Here is a 21,105-nt window from a genome sequence, read left to right as displayed (position 1 = left end):
CCTCTATGGTAAACGATGATCACGTTTGAGAAATATTCCTTTGCAACATGAAGACAACAAAGGTACACTGGGTTCGCACAGTTTTAAAAACTGGATTATGATTGCCATAAAGATTATTGTGAGTTATTATTAATTAATCATCCGGTGAAATCCTGACTGCTAAAAGTAACCTGCACAGCACGAGGTAAAGATAGGGGGGGGGGGTTGGGGAAATAGATAGCTATTTTTAATTGCCAAGTGACAAAAATAATAGCTCTGGTGAGGGCTTGGGTTGGAACTAAGCAAAAATTACGACCAAAAGAGTAATTTACGATACAACGATCTTTAAAGGATTTTTTTTCACAACAATCTACAGTAAGAATTTAAATTGTGTTCTATTTGATCGCTATTCACTAAAAGGTTAAATTTAATCGATTGTATTTTTGTCACTATGAGTAAGTCCACATATGATAAATGGGACATGAAACGAATGATATGGATGGATTTTTGGAAGTTTATTTTTTCTCACAATCGCATCACATCCTATACTGTATGATACAGCACGAATATTCCTCAAAACCAGTTATACATGAATCTAATTACTTTAGTATAATCAAGATAAACAATGAAATAAAACAATTACTACCTTAGCGCCACATCTGTCTTAAAACTTTTACTGAAGCAAACCTAGCAGAAACTAAAGTAACGATTGCTAAAAGGATCAGCGTGGCTGAAATAAACCAATAATCAAAATCTTCCTTCAAAACATCAAATAAACGTGAAGGGGTAACGCGTGTGAAATAAAGATCTAAACCATACGTAAATACCAAACATGTTGATTCAAGTCCTGCGGGAGATGTGTAAATTCCTTCAATGTTGCTCACTAAAAACACACAAACAAAGACTAAATTTTTATCACATGTTGGTCTCAAAACATGAAAAATTGGTCAATTGCCATACAGATAGCAAAACTTGCGTTTTTGCAGGATAGCCTGGGGAAATCTGAGACAATTTCTATTATATTTATATTATTGAAGACAAATTTCATGACAACAAAATACAATTTGTTTCTCGGAATATTTCTGTAACTGGAGTGGAATAACTTACCAGTTTGGTTATAATTGATAAAAGAAGTTGTCATTAATGGCAACTCCGGTATGTAGGGCATTAATCCTTCCTCTCGTAATCTTGGGGAATCTGTTAAATTTCTCCTCGGATCAAGAAACATCTTCGGTAAAGAATAAATATATCCCAGACTCACACCGACTAACAACGTTTTCTTTGTGATACCAGCATTGGTGATGGTGGTGGTCATCGAATCTACGTTGAAGGGGAAGATGTACGATTGCTGTAGTACCATAGGGGAAACAGGAGGATCAAGTGAGGAAAATGCAGTACTGTTCCGTTCTTGATAACCCTCATATAACTCAAGTACAGCTAACTCATGACGCCGTGCCTTTGTGTTGTAATATTTATAAATTATCCAGTTCTCAGAATGAACCACATGAAGAGGCCCCTGAGCATTTCTGTGTCGTCCATGATGAATTATATTTCCTTAAAATGAAACCCGAACTATAGTTACAGGAATACGTAGTAGAGCCAGAATGAAATCAAAGAATTGATAACTTTTGAATAGGGGTGTCAAAATTGTCGAAAATGTGCCTTCTAAACAGCAAGAAATAAAAAGTTATCCCTATCATCAATACCTGAATACCATCCACTAATATATTACATATATATAAAATCTTATCATGTAAACTTATTCTCTAGCATCCATTCCTTTTTAATACTGTACAATTCCAATTCTTCGTAAAGTCGTGAACCTTCGCGGCCCGAAACATTTATTTTCGGCAGCCAATTCCACGTTTGCATATGATAGATAGAAAAGACGATATATATGCTTCACAATCACGAGCGGTTTAGACCAAACAAACGCGAAAAATGACGTCTGGATTCACAGATCACGGATGCAAGTTCGTCTGACAATCTGGCTCAAGGCAAGGGATGAAAGTCAGGGATAATAAAACATCTAAAATACCTGTGACTGAGTCAATAAGGAAAATATGAACTGTTGGCTTTGAGATTGAAGGAGATCTTGTTACAACGGCCATTAGGTTTGGATTTAAATATTTATACAACACTCTGCGATCACCCAACACCCGACCTGGAGAATGCACATGCTCACCAAGCCTCTTAAAAACTGAAAAAAAAGAAAATTATTTAAAAATACCTCAGTGATTACCATTCATGATAAAAGCTGCATGCCATAGGTATGAGCATTGTAAATTCACCCTCTTACCAATTTGATCAATGATGTGTTCAGAAGGTGATAAAGGAATCTTCCAAACTTCTTCAAGTGCCATTTGCTCTGCATTTACAACATACCCTTTCAGTTCCATTTTATCAGCAATATGAATAAATATTGATTTAGACTTGGCGTTAATAATGGACAGAGCTCTCTTGTTATTTGGATAGACATGAGCATTTAGGGATGTGTCAACCACTAGGAGGAGTTTGGAGAATTTATCATCTGCAACAGAATATCAATAATTTCAGTGTACAGAATACTCCTGATTGGAACTTGTCTGTGTCCTCAGACAAAGCATTGACTAGCTTACTTACCATGGTATGGTAACAACATAGTCTGATGTATATTGTAGGGTAACCTCTCACCATGAGGCGTTCTTGGATCAATAGATTGTCCAGTTGAAGGATTGAATGTAAACATGACAGAACCTTGTCCTGATTGCGACCTTCCCACAACTACACATTGTGGTACAAGGGGGAAATGTGCGACACTTCTCTGCATATATAACAGAGATTTTCCATTTGTTACAAATGGTGCCATGTCTGGAATAAATTGTTGCCAAATAATAGAACCATCTAAAGAGAAATATTTGAAACTTATTTTACTGTTCCTGAAGTGCAGTTGTGGTTGTGGTTGTAGATTAAAATCATCTTAAGACAAAATCTGATAAATATAGTGATTAATACAAAGGATCGTCAATACTAGCAAATATAAAAATCTACCTATTGTATCCAAACCAAATAACTTTCCAGATGCAGTAACAACAACAATAATCTTCCGTAAATCAAACTGATCTCTTGTTAGATCCTCCCCATTCTTCTGATCATCACTCTCTCCAAGGTTTTCCTCTCGTTCAATATTCAAACTTGCCAAAAATGCTTGAAACTGTTGGAACTGGGCCTGGATTCGTTGAGAGAACATTGAAAAGACTTTTCCTACATGAGAAATTATGCAGCAACTATTTCACTAAATTATTCTGGCAGAAACAATACATGTTCTGGTATTTTATAGCAATATTTAAGAAAGCATGATACATTTTTCATTCATTTGATACAAGTAAATTATACCTGTGCCATGCAGTAACCTACACTGGTTTAGATGATCCCAAAATTTTGCGAGACTCAAAGTCAAAGCGTATTTACACACACATGTAACTTCTGTTGTATAACTTATCATTTTAGTGTACACTAGGGTAAAAAATAACTATTTCTAAAAAAATTGTTGATTAAATATCAACAAACATCTATCACAAATGTTTCTCTTACCATCATGATGGTAACCAAACTCTCTCTGCAAGGCTTCAAAGTTTGCTTGTTGTGGAGAAACAGGCAACTCTATCATTTCAACAGCAGTAATAGAAGCCAAGGATTCTTCTCTTGTCCAAAATATACGACCAGTATGCTGTGAGAGTGAGACTGAGTAGTCTTCAAATATTGTTAAGACTCTGTAACCAATTGAATTATCTTTACGTAAAAAGAAATGAGTGAATATGTTGACAGGCTTGCCATGGTGCGATGGAAAAGACAATGTTTGTACCATATCTTCAATCTCAGACATTGTGTCACCATTATAACATTTTAACTCCATACCACTGGTTGACAATGTTGCTGTCATCAACAACACCTCAGCACCAAAAGATGAAGTATGAAACAACATTTCTTCATTGTATTCCTGCAGTAATACTATCGAATTGTCTTCGTTCAACTTTAACAACATTGAATGTTTTTCTGACAATTGCAAAACACATTCTCTGCGACTCTGAGTTATTGAAAGTGAGTGTGGGAGATATAGAGTCAGTTTTTCAACATTTTTTAAAACCTTTGAAGATAGTGATGAAATTTGAGTGCTCTGAACTGAAATTCCTTCACTCTGTAATTGTAATGTATGTAAAATTTTTTCAACAGGGTCAGCACACATGAGAACATTAGAGATAAATATACAAGAGGTTTCTTTATGAAATAGCCATGGAACAACAACTGTGTGGACGTTTTCTTCCTTCCCTGTCTCAATATTCAGTTTCTGCATGAATATTTCATCATTCTGACTGCCAAGAGTGAATAAACTGTCATCATTGAACATTAAACCAAATAAATATCTATCTAACGTTTCTTCCTTCACCCAAATTTCTTTTCCGGAAGCAATAGAGTAAGCCTTGACATTATTCCCAGCCATAGCAAAGACGTTTTGCGTATGTTCATCAGAGACAATCGCATCAACAGACTTTAAACCACGCGCCAATGGCTTCTTCATCAAACTCTCATCAACTCCAAATGTGTTTTCCCAAATGATATTTCCATTCGCCGGATCCCAAGAACGTAAAAACTTTCCGTGTCCAGATAAACTAATCAAGGTTTCCGAAAAATAAAGCAGTTTGTCAATAGTATTATTACTTCTTTCTAGTACACGACGCCATATAAGATTACCGGTTCTTGAGTTCAGTGCAGCCAAAACGTTTTCTTCGGAAGATACGATAATTCTCTTGTTATTTGCAGCCGATCCATCAAAATTTACGTAATTTAGTTTCCCTACAAATCTTTTTCTCCAATCGAAAAATCCAATTTGATCTTCATACAGGCAATACGTTAACGAAAAAAGCAGTATAGACAAGAAAAGATAAAGTAAAATTAATCGTAAAAATTGCAAGTAAACCACCGCCATCTTGGAAGAGCACGTGGCTACAAATACCGATCGGAAGTCCGTTCTTCATTAAAATCAGTGATTAAAATGAAAGGGCATCTTTGCCCCCCTTCCCTTCCTTTCCTTGCCCCTGCTGCCTGCTGGAAAAAGGCAAGGGGGCAGCCGCCCCTTGTTCCGACGATGATTATTTTTTTGTTTTGAAAAGCTGCAGGTTTTCGATCAAATAAGGTAAAAGGAAAATCCCTAGGGGCAAAGCTGAGTGAAGATAATTCTATCCAGGCTGTAAGAATCGTACTTTTTTGCTTCGGTGTGAATGTAGTAAGTTATTAACACAACCAGGTTATTGTACATCAACAATAATCGCCTATATTAATAACTACCTAGCAGAGCACCGACACCGTTTATTGGCTAATGCTCAGGCACGAATAAACAAAGGGTCGATATATAATATAACGATAAAAAGGTCAATCTTTAAGATACAACTGTCAGTCTATCCAATATACGAAGATGATAAAAATTTCTCCAGCTATCTAAAAGCTGCGAGTCTGGTCATAAAGTCTTCATTCATATAACCCGGACACTTCAAATTCGGGGGTTTAGGGTCTAACTTGGGTAGCTTTATTATACAGATCATGATAGATTGTCTGCAGTGATTGATCAAATGTTTGACGATGGTCAAGACCAGTGTACAAATATTTCTTATTGGACCAATATTCGTTGTCATCTAGAGGAACTGTGATACTAAACATAAAAAAATCTAAAATGAAAAAGAAACCTTGCCATCCCAGGTATAGGAATGAAACATGTCCAAGCAACTGTGTGAAATTTAGGAACTATGCAGTATACCAGTTTACTGATATCCTACTATAAAATGTTAGCTGGTAATAAACATATATAAAAACGATATACTTTGTTAATTTCGGTATTATAAATCGTAAATAATTTAAAGAACAAAAATTAAAGTCAAAGTTGATTAACTCGTTTAACCTTAATATATTCATAACCCGATTAATTCAGTTCTTGATAAGGATGGTAGGGGTCAAAAGATTTACCTTTGATTTAGATGAATATCCATTGAAAATTACCTGACTCAACGTCTATTTAAGCTGAAAATACATTATTACGGAAACTTTGCAATCTTTGTTGATGTTTACTTTTTACTATGATTCAAGTTGTTTCCAGTTCCAAGACAACGGAACCAGACGGGGTTTACAGATGAGTGTGCAGGAAAGTGACAAGGGTGTGTGTGGTGCAGGTATGCATGCAGTGTCGGGGAAGAGTATAACTGTCGGGGGAGAGTATAACTATCGGGGGTGAGTTGTCCCGGTGTGTGCAGGGTGTGTAGTGACGCGCAATTCGCTTTATGTGTGTGGTGCAAGGGTATGGTGCCAACCTCGTACCCAGGATCTTTTGGTGTGGTGAAAGGTTGGAGACATTAAGCATTTTACGTAGTCTTATGTTCAAACAGTTACAATTAGTTTAAAGTTAAATTTAATAAATTAGTTAATGTCAATTAAATGGTAATTACCATGATTAAATTGTACAAATAAACTCCAACACCACTGTACATTGTCAGTTTACATTTCCGCCCATAAAAGAGAAACTTAAAATTACCTCCGATCAAGTCTAACACCAAGAGATGGGTTTTCCGGATCGTCATAGGAACGATTTAGGGCTTCTTCTCTTGCGTCGTCTATCTCAGACCTTTGTTAAATATAACAGAAAACTATTAATAAATGTTTTAATACGTTTAGGAAAAACTATTAACTACGTTTTATAAGAATTAGAGCATCGCCCAAACCTCAATTCCTGCAAAGAAAATAAGCTATCTTGATCTGAATCCACGTCTGAAGAACTACTATAGCCATTCTTATTAGAAAGAGAAATAGCAAAAGTTAACCGAGCGTGAGGGTCCGAAATGGAGAAATAACGAGCTTTGACGTTCACTAACATAAATATATAACACAACTACATATAAATTATCAATTAACACATGGGATGATCTATGAGATCAAGCAATCATGAACGCATGTACAACTGAGAATAAATGATGTGGAGCTCCATCTGGGAAACAACTTTCACCTGCATTAGAAATACGCCGAAAAAGCAATACTGTTGATATCTTTTTATAGACGACCAAACGCATAAGGTGAATTACGAAGCTATTAAAAAAGTGTCTATTGTGCTACTCAATCGCCTGTAAGATTGAATTACTTACTGAGTATACTTTGGTTTTCGCCAACAATTTCTTGACTCTTTCATGCATTTCATCAGAATTCGATGAGGACTCTTTATAAGAACTGTATCCTTCAGATTCCGCATGAAAGATTTTCTTTCTTTCAGAAAGTGGTCGACTGTATGCTACGTCATCCGACGTAGGCGCGCTGCCAGGGAGCCTAGCACGAGCTGGTGTCTGATACATTGCCAGAGATGGAGTGGAAGCGGAGCGTAGTTGGCGGTCTGGTCCAAAGCGATATTGCAGAAATTCATTGCCATACACTTTGAAATACGCTTGACAGACTAAACAATCTTTGTGAGGTACTCGGCAATCCTGACAGGGTACTGAATAAAAATCAATTATTAGTTGAGTGAATCTTGACTGCGTTACTGCGTTACAGAAAGCCATGTCCAAACGAAAGAAGACATTAAAAGTACTTGAATACACTACAGTAAATATTGGCTGTGATAATTACCCAAGGCCGATCCCCACACGGGCCTAAACATATGCAGTAAGTTTTACGAAATCCTGAGAGCGTCAATAAAAATGAAAAATACTAGCTATCTTATAAAAATTGCACCATAGAATACGACCCACCCGATGCTCCTCAAGGGTACAAGCCAGGGCTAATAATACTGTATTAAACTCCATGATTGGTGAAAATGTACAAAAAACGAGGAACGTTTTACAGTTTAAGATTTCGTATCAAGCTAAATTGAATTACTTACAAGGATCACCATCAGCAGGTAATGGTGTACTTGGTAAACTGCTTCTCATCTTAGCTCTACGTTTCATGCTGGGACTAGGAGGGAAATCACGACGTGATATTATACTTTCATCAGCTTTTCCTGTCTTGAATGGAGGCTTAGGATCACCAGATCTCCGACGTAAAGAACGTTTTAATCTTGGAGATAATGATCTTGATTTTACGACAACTTCACCATTATTTTCAGGTCGTCTTGGGCATTCACAAACACAGTGTTTTTGAGTGCGCTTTGGGGTTTTTGAATGAACAGGTTTGGGAGTTTGTACACGTGTTGAATGCATAATAGGAACTGTTTCTTCTTCCTGTTCAGAGGTGGAGGAATCACTTTGCTATATTTTGAAAATCATAAAAATAATTCAATTACGAAATGCCCGAGGAGTTGTGTCTTTGGGATCTTGTTTAAATGCGATTTACATTATTTTGCAATATTCTATTTACGGACTGACACCGTTATAACAAAAGTTTATGCTGTATTTATCAGCCTCCTGGGTTAAAAACTTGGCTTTATTATATAAAAGGATTGGTATACATACACATTGGCTAGAACGGATTATAGTTTAGCTTTTGACCCGTGTTGAGTCAATCGATAATTTAAAGATAAGTGTCTCACATGTTGTATTTCATTGTCAGGTGGCAAAAAAGGAGGATTTTCCAGCAAAGTTCGATGTAAAGATGTTGAAACTCTGGCTTCCTGCATAGTTGTACTTGTTGAAAACTCTAATTTAGGATTGATACCCTAGACAAGAACACAGTCATACATAAATGATATATTAAATATGTCTTACAGATAATACTATAGCAATGATGCTACTGGCATTCTGGAAATTTCTGTTTTGTGGGTGTCATTCACATGCATACAATACACAAAATTTAATTCAAGCAAAATCTACAGTATATACATACAGTATGAAACAATAATAACACATATAAGGACATATTATCTTATACCACTTTTTTACCTGGAATTTTGCTGTTCTACTGAGAAGAATTTCCCGATCAAGACCATCTTTTTTAGTGAGTGTTTTATCAGGAAATAAAAACTTCCTAGAACTTTCTTCATAAAATGCCAGAAGTTTACCACCTTCATTGAAATTTTAAATTTAGTATGTAAAGGTTAAATGCATAATAGAAAAAGTAGAATAGTAATGTTGATAAAAAAATTTATAAAGTGTCATTGTTACTTATGATTGGATGTTACCTTGACGACGTTCAGAATATTGTAACAATTCAATGGTAACGTTTTCATCTGAAAAAAATATATAAACACTAATCATGTACAATATTTTATAAGCTTTGAGGCAACAAAAAATGTGTCAACTATCAGTCCTACATGCATTTAATTAGATAAAAATTAAATAAAATCACATATACAGAGAAGATTCACAAGGTGAGAAACAATATACATGGGTGCATGGTTATATATAATTTGTAGTTTTATTAGGGCAATGGAAGACTTCAAACAATTGCACAAATATTTGTACAATGTTTTATAGTTTGCCAGATATTTAAATATTTGAATATCAAATGCTTACCTTCTAACATTTCCATTACTTGATCTGGTTCTCTTGCATTCACATATGTCTGGTAAAATATACAAATGACATTTGCTGATTAAACCAACACTATTGAGAGAATAATGTCAATTCTAAAAATGAACCATACTACATAAGATGATGTGAAACACTTTAGGGGTTAAGATCGTTAAATTTAGATTTCAACAAATATAATTTACATTTTTTGTGATAATTTTTAAGCTTTTGTAGAAAGTAATATTCTATGTACCCCCTCCCCCCTGACTGCATTGGTATAAATCTTGATAAATATAGTTTCAATGTTCTCTGGTAGAATGCAAATGAAAATGGTTTATAAACCTATCATGGTTAGTCTGCAAGTAACTAAAGGGTGTACAACATCATACCATGCGATGGATTATTGTCTGTATTGCACAAAGAGTACATTTAACGTTTACATTCATAAATATACTAACCTTTTCATAGTATAGTCTCTCATTGAATATCAAAGGGAATGATGCATAAACAGATTTTGTCCGCTTAGAGGAGTTAAGAAGCGATATCCTAAGGAAGAGCATATTTCTATTCGAGAGATGTCTTGTGCCAGGACATGAGACCTAAAAAATATAGACCTACATTGATCTACTTATCCATTTTGATAACACCAAGCTCTGAAGCTCATGTCAGACTCGTCTAGATTCTATTAAACTTGATCTGCAGCAAACTAAATATGTTTGAAAAAGAATTTTCACTGACCAAGTGAATATCAAGCTTAACTTCACACGAAAAACCTTTTCTATCCATCTATTAAAAAGGTAAATAACTTCTAGAAGAAATTTGAATTTTCATCAACGACAAACCAACACTTATGTTGCTCTGCTGCTTCTATGGACGCCATAAGTTGAATTTCATTGGCTGATTCAGCTTGACCAAAACCACCGGAACTTTGCACTACCGGGACTGGAGTCAGTTACCTACTTTCAGTACTTTGCAATCAGCAAAGGTTGAAAAAGAAATTAAAATGAAAATGTTTTTATATTTCCTCAAATCAACGCCCGTAAATTAAAGCACAAGTAATTTCTGTTTCTCAACTTTTTCAACTATTAAATTATATGCACACGTAAACATTGGAACCATAAGAAGAAATACAATAAGTCTAGTTACTAAAACTGTAAAAACCTCTTAAAACGTAATAAATACATGCATATAAAATATAACAGAAGTAAAATTTTCAAAGTTGATACTTCCTAGGTTATGATAAAAACTAAACTATAAAATCGCCAGTGCGTATATAATTATATATATATATATATATTCAAAAGTCTCCAATCTCCATTCATAACTTTTCTAAATACTGACCGCAGATGACCAATTATGCAAAAAACATAGCTGCATTTGCACAATGAGGACAGGTTTCTGCATGCTGCACAAAAAGTTGAAAGGTTCGTCTTAACTCAGTCAGTTCATTTTCAGTTAGAGCGATGTGTTCCTGCAGGCGCTGATTTTCAAATTCAAGACTTTCCATACGTTGACGTTTTCTTTTTCTGTACAAACGACTGCTAACGACATTTCTTTCTCTTCTTCGTCGAAAATGATCGCTTGCATCTGATGCAAGTGGACGATGACAATTTGTCCTGTTATCGAGGACAACTGGGCTGTTTTCATCCAAGCAATGAAGCGCCTGAAATGGAGGTTCATTAAAGCGGACTAAAGACAATGTTTTCTCCATTAATTCTTCGCCAACAACATTACAGCCAACACTCATTCTGTAATCAAAATATTTTCGAGAAAATTTCTGTGGTTTCTGTCAATATGGAACCGGCAAAATTTAAAAAATTATGAAAAAAAGCACATATTTAAGTACGTCTGTGCTATGGTCTGTGTTTTTTACCACCCAGTGGCGTCAGCAAAAAAGCCAAAAAGGCGCAAGACATTGCTTCCACTTTGTAGCAGAAATTTCGATGGTGTGGTGAATATATTGGTGAATATGGTGGTGAAGCGATTTGTAATAAATGTTTTATAAATGTATCGGCTTTCAAGCTTAATTGCTCCCAGTAGTACCAGATCGGAGAGAATTTAGAGAGAGGTCACTATTAAATCTTCGATTAGCTTTTGGTAGGGAATTCCATAAAGAGACAAGAATCTCTATCTCAAGTAACTAGAGTTAGAAGTTGATAATAGTAACAACCAGACCCAAAACAGTGCCCATTCATAATGGAACAAAAGTTTTTCTATATGTTACATCATTTTGAATTCAAGGTCGTGAATAGAAAATACTACATCATCCGCAGATTAAATAAATACTCCCTAATGTATAAATTAGTTATTAAACTACCTTTGATACAATATTTACATAAAGATTGTTGCCATTGTTCGCATTTACGATTAGATTAGGGAGACTCCCTCCAAAGACTATCTTGTTTGGAGGATATAAATGTTAGTAACTGATCTAGTACGGTGAAAGCCGAGATCATCAGAACTGTGTGTGAGCTGTGCGAGTTTATATTTTAACTATACAGTCAGTCTAGACTAGTAGAGGACACTCCACACCTCCGTCAGTCGATTACGTTCTCACTATATTAATGAGTTAGCAAACCACATTGTGGTTAAACTTACACCAAAATTTTAAAATCCTAGAAGGTCCATCAACTGCCAAAACTGGGCATGTGTAATCCTTCAACATGTCGTAATTTTGTGGGAACCTCTACACTACTTTTTGACATATTCTGTTCGCGATACAAAAAAACAAAACAATTACGAACAGGGGAGAAAACATAACCTTCTGGCGGAGGTAATATTGGTAGCACCTTCAAATAACTTCATTTGATTTAGAGGCCTGATCACTTTTGGACATTACACATCTGCATAATTAGCTTTACGAATTCTGTCCACTTCTTGTCACATAACTTGAGTTTGGCTAAAATTTAAAACGAGGTTACATAGAAACCAAAGCAACTTATTGTATTGGGTTATACATACATTACCATTGCGATATGTTGAATTTATGTTGCCGCAAAAACATAGACCACAAGAAGACATTCTTTACATAATGAAACAACTCGACGACAGCAAGACATTTCTAGCTACAAAGAAAGATAATTCATTTCATGAAATGCATATTATTATTACTAACCGGCAAATCTTGAGTTGTGGACAAGCGATAGCATATAGTCATGCATGGGGCTGGACATAAAAAACTTTACTAAGAAAATTTCAGTGTTTATAAGAGACTTTAATTTTACTTACAGGAGCAAGGGTATCTGTACTTTTAATAAACATGGTCTCCCAAGAATCACTACATTAAATTTAAAATGTTATAGTTAGGCCTAAATTATTCACAACAACAACATGGATTTACAACTAAACAAGTTAAACCAAACCAGGAATATTGTGTTTCTTTGGCTCCTCCGGTATAAATCGAGCTAGTATCGCTATCTTAATTTAACAAGCGGTTATCATCACCAAGTATAGTTCCTTAATTCTACCGTCATTCGCGCATTCGTGCCCAACCTACAAACCCGCTGTAATTGGCTGGCGCGGTCACCCAACCATCAAGTTTATGCAAAAATCAACCATATTCTGAGACTCAATTGCGGCCAAAAATCACTTCCCATACTAGTGGGCAACTACTAATACAGTGTTTGAACAATACAGTGTTTGACCACTGATAAAATTACGGCCATCCTATATCAAAGTTTGTTAATCAGACCATCAGTAATTAGACCATGAGAGCAGCTAAAATTCACATACAACTCATACCAATTTGAGCAGGACTAAAACTGGCCTTCATTGCGTTGGGAATAAAACTGAATAACTTACGGAAACACTGAGAAGCAATTCCATAATCCCTGTCCATGACTCCATAACATTCTATTAAATATTTTTGTAAACAATCTTGACAGTTTTAATTTATCCAGATCACTAACTCCCCAAACTCTTTGCAAGATCGACCTAACATTTCCTTTGACGATATCAATCACCTACAAAAAAAACTGCAGAATTGTTTCCTACCGGACTATTCATAATGCATGAAGTGCATTTGCAAGAAATCCAAATTGAAATTTGAACTGGTTTCTTTAAATACTGGAAGTTTCCGAGAAAGCAATCGTAAGGATGCTCCGGGACTGGGGCCGGGTGACACTGTTGGTTCATTGTTAATACCAAAATTATTAAAATTAAAAAGATATTAAATATCAATGCTAGTCTCAGTAGATGTTTTGCAATTCAGGAGAAAAACACACAAATCATATTGCTTTTTAGACAAAAATGTTTAAATATAATAAGTTTTTCCAAACGAGAAAAAAGTTTATTTTTAATAAGTTATAAGACGTCCGCAATATGAAATTCGATGCCGGTCGAGAATATAGTTATTTACGTTTGTTTGACTCTATCGGACAGGCATCTCTATCAGAAAGTACCTTTCGTCTCTTTGAGAAGTCCAACTTCACTAACCAATAATTCGCAACTCTTTCCTTGTGGTACTTCCAATTTTCATTTATCTTCAAACATAATTAAATAATATTTTAAAAAAACATCATCTCACTTTTATTGTCGTGTCTCTGGTTTAGGCAAGACGACTTACATGGTTTATGATAAGCACAGCTTCTTCCTCTGTCTTTCCTGGAAATTTTATGTTCATTTCGCCAAGTAACATCAAAGTTCGTCGTGTTAACTCCTCGTCTTTTTCCGCATTCTGAAGAATAATATATAAATCAAAAGAAAATATTAGTAAATATCATAAAAATATTTTTCTGTAAAGCATGTCAAGTTGTTTCATATGTTATGTAATACAATTATATTAAAAACTTAGAGAAACTATAGTTTGTAAGCAAATGACACACTTGTGAGCCTGGACGACATCTGCTCAGGTTTATTGAAGATCTTGATATTCTTGATCTTCTCAGTGAAGTGGAAGATGAAGTGGCCGATGAAGGTCTTTTTTGAAAATGACAGGCTGTAGCTGGTCTTAATGGCTTGCTTTGTTTTGAATCATCGCGTAAATTGTTCATGTTTGGGCGTAAGTGGGACTGAGAGAAATTATTATAGTCCTCCTCTTCGTCATCTGCTGAGTCATAATTGACATCACTAGGTTTGGCGCAGGGCATTGATGACAATGGCTAAAATATATCAATATTTCGTCATTGCTTGGGCAATCCATGTGTGGAACATGCCATAACTTGATACTATATTTTTACGACGAGATATTATGTTCATTTTATTACTTATGACAACTTTTACTATACTGCATTGTCTGCACGAATACTGTACTTTACCAAAGACCTAGGATCAATTCTGTTGTTCTCTGATGATACTATATTTGCTCGAATGGGAACATGTATTCACTATCTTTATCTTATAATTATAAGTGCCCTTTGGTTTTTTAGCCAACCTAAACTTACCAAACCAAAATAGTAAAGAACATTGTAACCTGAGAATATTTTTTATGGATAGCTAAATTAAGATATAAACCTTTGGCCCTTTCATAGATGGTTGATCATTTTCCAAGAACGCGAGTTCGTCAGCTTCACATTGTTCTAAGAGATCCAATATATCTTCTTCCTAAAATAGCGTAAAGTAGAGTAATTAAGTACTCTAAACAGTTATCCACATTCATTTACCATGCTGATCATTCGAGATATATGAAATATGCATAAATATACCAAAAACGTTTTTCATCGCAAATACCTTTAATGTGCTGAATGGAGAATAGGATTTCTTTTGATTAACTGTCGATGTTTTTCCTAAAGATAATGAAATAGCTCAAAATACGTACCATCATGATATATGATAAAATAATCTGGGCATTTTGGTAAAACTATAACTATAAACTATATTGTTGTATTTACGCCATTGGCGCGGTATAACACTTTGCAAACTCCATAATCAACCATGCAGATCTCTCGCCAAACTCAATTCATTTTCAAAACGACTGCTGTTTTCTCATCGCTCACTACCAAGGGCAAATTTTTGGAATGATTTAGGTAGGACATTTTTTCATTCGTGAAAATCAGTTGTGTTGACATGGACCATCGGCAAAAATTAATTGTTAGTTTAGTGTAAACACGTTTGGATAAAAATTTGAAATACATCGCTACCTGTAGAAAATAGTTTCAATGCTCCATCAAGTAAGTTGAGGTAAGATTGTAATTTTTCTTTATCACGAGGTGGATATATTCTCCTATAGTGACCCTGAAAATGAAATATAAGAACTAGGTCCGAGCCCGTCCGATTTAACAAATATTCAGGCCTTGGACTTAACGTTTGAGCCATATTTTCCTTAAATTTTGTACATTCTATCGACACAAAATACACATTATTACTACAAACCGAGTTTCTAAATTCATAATCTTCTTTAGCTGCATCAGTACGAATGCGGAAAAGTTGTTCCTTCTAAAAAAAAAAATTATCAAAAACATAATTAAAAATAGTTCTGAAATCACCCGGATGCAATATGTCAACAGCTCACCAGTTGCACTATTCTTTTCTCTAAGGTCATTTTTCTTGCTGCATCTTCCTAAGAAAACAAATGAAAGCCTATTAAAAGGAAATTTTATTTGAAAACTCCGTATTTGTCAGATCCTGTGTTCAGACATACCGATATTTCAAGTTCACTTCTTCGTGGCTGCAACATTAATCTTCTCCGACTCTGTTCTTTAGCCACGGCGATACCACGCTTTCTGTCACTTGGCCTGAAATAAGGAAACTTGTAAAATCACTAACTTTCAACACTTCTAATAAAATTCTTCCATGCATTAGTCAAAGATATTTTTATCACAAGTCTTGTTTATAGGCTTATACTAACCCGGGCGCTGATACTGTATTAATACAAACCCTTGTTTTGTAAATAAATTCATGCATGGAAAGCAATCAAAACATTTGTTATATTTAACATCAAACCTTATATTCAATAGTTTCATTGCATCACGAATTAATCCACTTTTAATGTCATAATCAAGTTTCGAATCTGTTCCAAAACTTGGGGAACGATTTACCTGTAAAATACACAAGTTCTAGCAACTTTACAAAATAATTCAACCGAATTCTTATGTCGAAGAAGATTGGTAACGACTATGGTTTCAATCCAAGTTATTCAACTACCTAAACGGAGTAGAAGTATATAAATGTGACATCAGTTTTCACCTCTAACAACCATGGTTTTATTTTTTGATCCAACAAAACATCAAATCCTAAGATCTCAAAGCAAACACTGGGATTACTGGAGTCAGATCCTGGACGGCATAAGCGATACGAGTGACGAACATGAGGTTGTGAGACTATCAATGTTTTTATAATGATATCCTGTAAGAAATAATGTAATATGTATTTACTAAGAATGCAATAAATCACCAAATACCGATGATCCCGTTTTCATGTTTTCATTGTCCAAGGCGTGTTGAGAATCTGTTTTTTTTGTTAAGCTTAAACTAAATCATTTTCAACTAAATCAATTTTCAATTTTTTCCTTATTCACCAACCGTGATGTTACTCCATACAGCGGCGACATTATAATCGTGCTTTCTTAACCACTGATTGAGGAATGCTAGAGACCTAGAAATGAAGATATTTTACTATTTTTGAAATTGGCTACATCTTATAGTAAAGTCAACAATACTGCAGGTTTACCCCTGCAATTCTTGCCTTTTGGGCTCTGAGAATATAATATGGTATGACTGGCCCATGACATGACTGCATGAGCAAAGTATAGTATTATAGTGTAATCAATACTAATTCTTTCATTTCAAAGGTATATCAATATGAGGTAACATGCAAGTAATGACCTTTTACTTCCTTTACTTGTGTCATCGTCTCTTGAAAAGTTTTCATTGTGTTTGTTCACTGAATAATTCGTCAAATGCATAAATAGATCGCTCTAAATATAAAATATAGTTCCAGCTAAGTTCCAAGTAGGTAACTAATTAATTCAGTAGACTTTCAGAAACTGAGTCGATTGTCGTTAACAAGATAAATAAAGTAACATAACATACCAAATTGTCGTCGTTAGGATTCTCGTAACATTCCGTACCCAATCTGACCTGAAATTATTGATATGAAATTATTTGCCAAATAAAGTTTACGAAAGTAAATTTTTAACGAAATTAGTAAAAAAATAGTATCTTCCCTACCAAACCATCATCATAAAGGAAAATACGTAATGGATCACAACTGGTCACCAAAACATAAATTCTAAGGTCGAATTTGTAACCATCTAGAAGCATTGGCTAAAAATAAATTAAGTTTGGTCGTATTAAGAATAAGACCCATGAAGGTCATATAGGATAGTGCTATTAAACTACACTATAATGATATCAAGGACAAGGGGGAAATTTACGAATCCTTTAAAAGCCGGATCACTATGCAACGGATTAACCGCCGTGCGAAGAAATGAAAATGATTCTGAGAAATACATCACGAGATAATTGATAAAAAAATGAATGCTTTAAAACAAAGTTTTAGTTAAAATCCTTGATTTAGTTAGATTTTTCATGCATAATTACACAAGGAGAAAATATTGTAAACCGCAATACATATAGACACGAGTGTAATGATACCCAAAAACACAACAGCAGTTTCGTCATATTAACCTTGTCAATATATTCTTGCACAACAATGTGATCATTTGTACGAATACGGTCAGCATTTTTTACTAAATATATCCTGAAAAAATCAAGAAAGAAAGATTGTTATCAACACATATATCTTTATATACCGTAGTTGCTGAAGACCTTGACCTTGAAGATTTCAAGGAGCCTGGACGTTGTTGCAATTACCAGAAGAGAAAAAAATGTTGTTAAAAAATTTCTGTCAAGGTTGAATTTTACTCACCCATTTCCCATGGCACCATTAGCTGGTTTAACTATAAATGTTCTAGTTTTTCTCCTCTTTTTTAAATCTCTACAATAATTTGTAAATAGTGTACATCTACAGGCTTAGTCAAGGAAATGCATGCAGAATGACAGTACCATAGTACAAGCATATTTTGTAATACTTGACTAATGTCCTTTAGTTCTAATTACTGATTAGTACGTAATTCCATTCATTTGCAGACATTCGTTTCTTTCTTCTTTTCATGCCACTCTGTGACTTTGTGACAAAATCATCATAATTCATGCCCCTTCAACCAACACAAAATCAAGGAGAAGACACAACTGCGTACTGAACAATAGAGAAGCTCTTTTTGGTTGGGAGAGTTCCTAGACTGATAAACCTCATACTGAGCAATGATTAGCTTCAACAATTTTGTTCAACAAAAGGATACTCAGCAGGAAAAATCCAAGTGTGTGGAACAAAATTATAATCTCCAGGAAAAGCTTTCTCCATTCTAAAAATATTTGCATGATTACCAGACACCTGAGCTTTATATATACATAGATATCATCAGAACCAGGAGTACAAAATCTGTGTGTAAATGTCCCCATACATTTGATGAAAGAAATGTAAAAAGATAAGGTTCTTATATACACAATGTTCTAAAATCAAGCACAATTACCGAGTCATGTTCCTAGCCAAAGCATCTTTTCTACAGATTTCTCCCATTCCAGGAAAATGGTTAATTCTCTGAAATTAAACATTTACAACCAAATGAAAAACTACACATTTTGTGAATAGCCCCTTAATTTACATATACACATAACAAAAGGCAAAACAAATTAGCAACTACCTGGTATGATTTTAATTCAACAATTCTTTCAGCAGGTACATAAGAGTCATTCCAAATGAAGAAACTGGTTAATTTAAAAAGAGAAAGTTATCATATTGTAAAAAGAAGAGAATAATTATTATTGTATAAATAAATAAACATTATTGTAAACCATATAAGCTAAACAACTAAGGCTGACTAATGATATAAATGTTAAACAAACTTTTTGAAATATTTCATATCAAGCAAAATTAAACAATCCATTAGTATTTTATTGAAATTTGGTTAATTAACACAATTAATAAATGGCCAATGGACACAAACTTTATTGGCTATTTTCATGCATGCACATGCAGCTCAATAGCACTAAAGAACAGGCCATGTAAGGCCCTAAAAAACAGTTCATATAGAATTTGATTTTTAACAGCCTTTGTTGATTGCAGGGATAGCTACAGTGTCATGACTTACTAGTTTTGGCTTGTAGTAGGATCTCACTGGCTATATGCATGCATACATCATCGACTAACTACCATTAATTTTATTATATCTTTTGTAATTTACCAGTTGGGATCTGTTTCTTTGACAATAATGAACCCCATTGATAAACATATCTCATGAACTAGGAATAAAAAATATTTAAATCTACTTTCTTGTCTGCAGTTTATCACATTCGGAGAAAAACATAAAACTATAACTATAGGCATTGACTAGTTTTCAAAGAATTGGATGTAAAAACTCCGCAGCATGATCTCCAGCTAGCAACACATTATGAAAGCTAGCCAGGTGGGGTTCCTACATGTAAGCCTATAAGTTTTGGCCCAGTCTATATAATCTCCGGAATTGGACAGATGTGTGATGCTGCAAGTAATTTAAGCATTCTTCCCACATGAATATAAATGCTATGTTGATGTAAAAGACAGTGAAATCCATGCTTCAATCTCGGCTTCAATGATTCAATCCATTATTCTTGTTCATTTTTTTTGTTCAATCTCCCATAGCAATTTTATATACATGCATCATAATAAAAATATAAATCATATTATCACATACCTACAGTATATTTAGTACCAGACAAATTCGCATGCATTCGTTTTGCACTCTTTCTTCTTTGTGATGTTTTTGCATTTGGTCTACTTGATATCTGAGATTTACCAAGCTCTTCTGACCTTTCACTTGCAGGAGGAACATGAGGACCAGTATGTGAATCTAAAATGTCTAATTCATTAAATCCAGTACATACTTTATCATTTTCAATTGTGTGAATACTTAAAGAGTCTTTAGACATTTGTTTCTGTCGACCATTTGCATTTGAAAAATTTTTATTTACAGCAATATTTTCACATTCATGTTCCAAGTATGATGTATCCTCGGATGTATCTATAAAGAGTGGTTTGACTGGTTTCTCGGTGTGAGATAACATTCGTCGTTTGTTGTGAATTCGTTGTTACATTCTAGCAAGATAACACGTCGATAACATGTCGACCAGCGCCTTCATGATTTCAAAATATAAAGTGTTTAAATGAATTTAACGATTATCTATAAATATCATTTGACTGCCAATTTTCTTACAAAATTTTGAAACTTGATCCTGCAACTTTTATATTTATATTTGACACAACTAGGACGCGTTGCTATGGAAATGTTGAAAGTCAAAAAGCGGATTATAAGTAATTTCATAAGTGTTCTCTCATGGTCCATTGTGTTGTGAAATGTTCAACGTGTAGTAAAGATTAAACGCGTTGTCGTTGTGAAATGACTCTGACGCGTTGTGAAATGATTCAAAGCGTTTAAAATGATTCAACGCCTTTAAAATGATTCAACGCGTTTAAAATGATTCAACGCCGGTTTCAAATGATTCAATGCGTTTAAAATGATTCAACGCGTTTCAAATGATTCAACGCGTTTAAAATGATTCAACGCCGGTTTCAAATGATTCAAAGCGTTTAAAATGATTCAACGCCTTTAAAATGATTCAACGCATTTTAAATGATTCAACGCCGGTTTCAAATGATTCAATGCGTTTAAAATGATTCAACGCGTTTCAAATGA

At 34.5% G+C, this 21,105-nt stretch overlaps 3 protein-coding genes across 6 annotated transcripts; all 3 read right to left on the bottom strand.

Annotated features, from left to right (window-relative positions):
• Positions 1 to 355: 355 nt before the first annotated feature.
• LOC114535921 (ER membrane protein complex subunit 1-like) lies at positions 356 to 4,956 on the bottom strand. The gene is made up of 7 exons (XM_028557257.1): positions 3,553 to 4,956; positions 3,010 to 3,222; positions 2,602 to 2,862; positions 2,279 to 2,509; positions 2,018 to 2,179; positions 1,087 to 1,533; positions 356 to 862 (listed from the first exon to the last, which is right to left on the bottom strand). Exons 1-7 carry the CDS (start codon positions 4,943 to 4,945, stop codon positions 627 to 629), a joined length of 2,943 nt encoding a protein of 980 aa, XP_028413058.1. The 5' UTR covers positions 4,946 to 4,956; the 3' UTR covers positions 356 to 626.
• A 289-nt stretch (positions 4,957 to 5,245) lies between these two features.
• On the bottom strand, positions 5,246 to 10,311 carry LOC114535931 (spermatogenesis-associated protein 6-like). Of its 3 annotated transcripts, XM_028557274.1 has the most exons (12): positions 10,176 to 10,311; positions 9,896 to 10,036; positions 9,441 to 9,489; positions 9,107 to 9,154; positions 8,868 to 8,989; positions 8,519 to 8,644; positions 7,871 to 8,237; positions 7,143 to 7,486; positions 6,726 to 6,793; positions 6,539 to 6,628; positions 5,977 to 6,030; positions 5,573 to 5,665 (listed from the first exon to the last, which is right to left on the bottom strand). In XM_028557274.1, the coding sequence occupies exons 1-11, from the start codon at positions 10,221 to 10,223 to the stop codon at positions 6,015 to 6,017; spliced, it is 1,419 nt and encodes a 472-aa protein (XP_028413075.1). In that variant the 5' UTR covers positions 10,224 to 10,311; the 3' UTR covers positions 5,573 to 5,665; positions 5,977 to 6,014. The 3 variants fall into 3 exon arrangements, with proteins under 3 accessions (XP_028413073.1, XP_028413074.1, XP_028413075.1); XM_028557272.1 differs by lacking the exon at positions 5,977 to 6,030 and having other exon boundaries at positions 5,246 to 5,665; XM_028557273.1 differs by lacking the exons at positions 5,977 to 6,030; positions 10,176 to 10,311 and adding an exon at positions 10,056 to 10,157 and having other exon boundaries at positions 5,246 to 5,665; positions 9,896 to 9,983.
• Positions 10,312 to 11,663: 1,352 nt separating this feature from the next.
• Positions 11,664 to 20,742, bottom strand: LOC114535920 (tubulin polyglutamylase TTLL7-like). 2 transcript variants are annotated; one of them, XM_028557256.1, is made up of 26 exons: positions 20,107 to 20,742; positions 19,618 to 19,675; positions 19,078 to 19,141; positions 18,907 to 18,974; positions 18,676 to 18,738; positions 18,243 to 18,338; positions 18,002 to 18,074; positions 17,543 to 17,638; positions 17,405 to 17,452; positions 17,198 to 17,289; positions 16,895 to 16,967; positions 16,560 to 16,718; positions 16,317 to 16,411; positions 16,015 to 16,108; positions 15,886 to 15,933; positions 15,747 to 15,809; positions 15,515 to 15,608; positions 15,105 to 15,160; positions 14,889 to 14,978; positions 14,261 to 14,536; positions 14,002 to 14,112; positions 13,838 to 13,918; positions 13,239 to 13,399; positions 12,666 to 12,714; positions 12,399 to 12,502; positions 11,664 to 12,336 (listed from the first exon to the last, which is right to left on the bottom strand). In XM_028557256.1, exons 1-25 carry the CDS (start codon positions 20,474 to 20,476, stop codon positions 12,422 to 12,424), a joined length of 2,559 nt encoding a protein of 852 aa, XP_028413057.1. In that variant the 5' UTR covers positions 20,477 to 20,742; the 3' UTR covers positions 11,664 to 12,336; positions 12,399 to 12,421. The 2 variants fall into 2 exon arrangements, with proteins under 2 accessions (XP_028413057.1, XP_028413056.1); XM_028557255.1 differs by having other exon boundaries at positions 12,404 to 12,502; positions 20,107 to 20,741.
• Positions 20,743 to 21,105: the final 363 nt, after the last annotated feature.

Source organism: Dendronephthya gigantea, unplaced genomic scaffold (genome assembly GCF_004324835.1).
Source record: "Dendronephthya gigantea isolate DGI-Jeju-01 unplaced genomic scaffold, DenGig_1.0 000127F, whole genome shotgun sequence".
In the NCBI taxonomy this organism is placed as follows: domain Eukaryota; kingdom Metazoa; phylum Cnidaria; class Anthozoa; order Malacalcyonacea; family Nephtheidae; genus Dendronephthya; species Dendronephthya gigantea.
This window is presented reverse-complemented; position numbering and strand designations above follow the sequence as displayed.

Excerpts from the sequence above, each read along its gene's own strand:
- LOC114535920 (XM_028557256.1), bottom strand. The coding sequence starts at position 20,476 with ATGTTATCTCACACCGAGAAACCAGTCAAACCACTCTTTATAGATACA. Across the intron at positions 18,975-19,077 it reads TTGAATTAAAATCATACCAG|AGAATTAACCATTTTCCTGG; the intron begins GTAGTTGCTAAT and ends GTTTAATTTCAG. Across the intron at positions 15,609-15,746 it reads ATTATGAATTTAGAAACTCG|GGTCACTATAGGAGAATATA; the intron begins GTTTGTAGTAAT and ends TTTCATTTTCAG.
- LOC114535931 (XM_028557272.1), bottom strand. The coding sequence starts at position 10,223 with ATGGATAGAAAAGGTTTTTCGTGTGAAGTTAAGCTTGATATTCACTTG. Across the intron at positions 9,490-9,895 it reads AGAGACTATACTATGAAAAG|ACATATGTGAATGCAAGAGA; the intron begins GTTAGTATATTT and ends ATATTTTACCAG. Across the intron at positions 6,794-7,142 it reads CGAAAACCAAAGTATACTCA|AATGGCTATAGTAGTTCTTC; the intron begins GTAAGTAATTCA and ends CTTTCTAATAAG.
- LOC114535921 (XM_028557257.1), bottom strand. The coding sequence starts at position 4,945 with ATGGCGGTGGTTTACTTGCAATTTTTACGATTAATTTTACTTTATCTT. Across the intron at positions 2,510-2,601 it reads TATGTTGTTACCATACCATG|ATGATAAATTCTCCAAACTC; the intron begins GTAAGTAAGCTA and ends ATTCTGTTGCAG. Across the intron at positions 2,180-2,278 it reads ACACATCATTGATCAAATTG|TTTTTAAGAGGCTTGGTGAG; the intron begins GTAAGAGGGTGA and ends CTTTTTTTTCAG.